Source organism: Merops nubicus, unplaced genomic scaffold, assembly GCF_000691845.1.
Source record: "Merops nubicus isolate BGI_N331 unplaced genomic scaffold, ASM69184v1 scaffold8630, whole genome shotgun sequence".
NCBI lineage: Eukaryota > Metazoa > Chordata > Aves > Coraciiformes > Meropidae > Merops > Merops nubicus.
In genome coordinates, this window is record NW_008584770.1 from 19,421 (window position 1) to 21,886 (window position 2,466).

The 2,466-nt window shown below is 47.1% G+C and overlaps 1 protein-coding gene across 1 annotated transcript in view; it reads left to right on the forward strand.

The window, feature by feature from the left end:
* The window catches only part of LOC103777707 (serine/threonine-protein phosphatase 4 regulatory subunit 1-like), a gene marked incomplete at both ends in the record, with an annotated part of 14,318 nt that extends 12,238 nt beyond the window's left edge, over positions 1-2,080 (forward strand). The window contains one exon of the mRNA XM_008945269.1: positions 1,902-2,080. Coding sequence (XP_008943517.1) covers positions 1,902-2,080 — 179 coding nt within the window. The remainder of the gene's footprint in view (positions 1-1,901) is intronic.
* Between the last annotated feature and the right edge of the window lie 386 nt (positions 2,081-2,466).

Genomic DNA, 2,466 nt, shown 5'->3' on the forward strand with positions numbered 1-2,466 from the left:
CCCCCAGGTCCCTCAGCTGCTCCTCACAATCATGTTCCCCAGAGCCCTCCCCAGCTCTGCTGCCCCTCTCTGGTCCCACTCCAGCCCCTCAAGGTCTTTCTTATCCTGTGGTGCCCAAACCTGACCCCAGTGCTCAAGCTGTGGCCTGAGGGGATCTCTAGCAAATAGAATTTTCAGCAGTGACCACCAACTGCCACAGAACATCTTTTTTTGTCCCTTAATCTTGTTCTCAGAAAGGAGTGAGCTGCTTTAACTGAGTCTCAGTCCCAGAAGCCTTAACCTTGAGGCTTTCTCTCCAGCAGGAGCTTGTTGCCAAAGTGCTAAATCTCAATACCAGGTAGCTGAGCAGTGAGCAGCTGAGGTGAAGACAGACTGTCCTCTCCCAGACAGGCTGCAAAGCCCTGTGAACTTCAGCAGTGATCAAATTCCTGGTCATAGGACCTTCCCAGGCCACTGCCCAGCCATCCTGAGGGTCTCCCTGGGAGATGGAAACCTGCACAGGCCTCTGAAGTCTGCCAGATCTTCTGAAATTATCACAGGGTCTTTATTCAGGTCACCTTCTTCCAGCTCCCTGAGGCTGCTGCTGTCTTCACTTGCTTCAGAGGTGGCTTTTCTTTCCCTGGATGTCTTTATTTCTTTATTTTCCTCTCCAGGAACTCTTTCATCAGCTTTATCTATCTCATAGAGCTGTTCTGGTTGGAAGAGACCCTTCAGGTCATCAAATCCAACCATCCCCCAGCACTGCCAGGTCCCCACTGCCCCGTGTCCCTCACCCCACATCTCCACAGCTTGGAAACCCCTCCAGGGGTGGGGACTCCACCACTGCCCTGGGCAGTCTGGCACAGCCCTGGGCAACCCTCCAGGGCAAGAAATTGTTCCTAATGTCCAACTTGTATAATCTCCAGGGGAGATTTTTATTAAATAAGCTTTTTTTTTTAAAATATAAATATAGCACCCCCTGTATTTTCTAGCAGAATGTGGTTTTTAGTGGAAATACCAGTAAGATGTTGGGTTTGTTTTTAAGTTTCTAGCTTGCTGTGGTTTTTCCTGTTGAGCTGAGTTGCAGGAATAGAGCAAGACTCTTGTTTGGTTATTCCATCAGAAGTGCTCCCCACAATGAGCATTCAACACACCTTGAAAAAGCCAAAAGTCTGTGATCTGATCTTCTGGATGGCTTGGGGTGAAGTGAATGGGCCAGGAGATGATTCCTCCTTCAGGATGGAAATTGGAGCAGACTTGGGACTGCTCAGGGTGGCTGTGGGAAGTGCTGATGATTTCTTCTGAAGAATAAGAGGACAGCAAACAGTGCAACCTTCATTTTTTGTTTGGAGGATGGAAGGAGGTTAAAGTGTCCTGTCCAGAGAAGAGTTACTGGGCTCTAGCACCCTCCTATATAGGCCTTGCTTTAGAGTCATTATCAAAACCTGAGAATTTAAACATATATAAATCCTTTCTGTAGGAATAAACCTATTCTCAAGCTTTATTTGAATTCCTTTTCCCTCCTTCCTCTTATTCCCACCTCCCACAAAGACCCAGTTGGTGAGTTAGTGTTCCTGTGCTGTCCTGCCTCAAAGGCTATTTGTACCATTAATAGGTACCAAGATGCTTAAAGAACTGACCCTGCTGCAGCAGCAGACTCAGACTCCTGGGTTTTGTGCTTTAAAGAAAATATCCTTACACTGCAGTGTGGTTGAGCACCCCAGGAATATCTCACTACACTGCAGTGTGGTTGAACACCCCAGGAAAAGAGTTTGGGATTTGCTAACACCCCATGGTCTTAAATTTATACCTCCCCTCTAGTTCTTCCCCCATCTTTCAGTGAATTAATTGCTGTCTAAAGTCTGATTTGCCAAAAGTTGACTGCAGCCCCACCCCTCCTGTGTTTCCTTCCCATGCTGCAGCACAAGTGGAGGTGTTATCTGCTGCACTTCGAGCATCCACTCTGGATCCCCCAGAAGAAACCACAGCCAGCCTGGGCAAGGGGACAACAGACTCTCAGACTGAACTCACCAGCAGCAACCAGCAGAGCTTCCAGCCTATACTGGGTGACATTGTGCCTTTAATTGGTGACACTGTTGAGGTAAGAAAGGAGGGGGTTGTGCTCCAGTTTTATTTCCTCATTAGGATTTCCAGAGCTCTTCACTCAGCAATTGCAGCCAAGGGCTTCCCACTTTTGGCATTCAGATTGATTGGCCACTGTTGAAGCACCAGGCATTAAAATGAAACAAGTTGTGTTGGGTGCCTTTTGTTTTTGCCAGTTCTCTTCTTGTCCTTGTAAATGGTTGAGAATGTTTGAGAATGTTCCCCTTTAAAAAAATCTCTGTTGTGACATTTTTAAGAGGTTTTCATGCTACTGTGGTTGATTACTGTGAAATTGCCTTCATTAAAACACAGCCCTGCTGATAATAAGTGAATCCCCTTCTCCAGGGCCCTCTCCAGTCTGGAGAAAAAGGAGCTTTGTTCCCT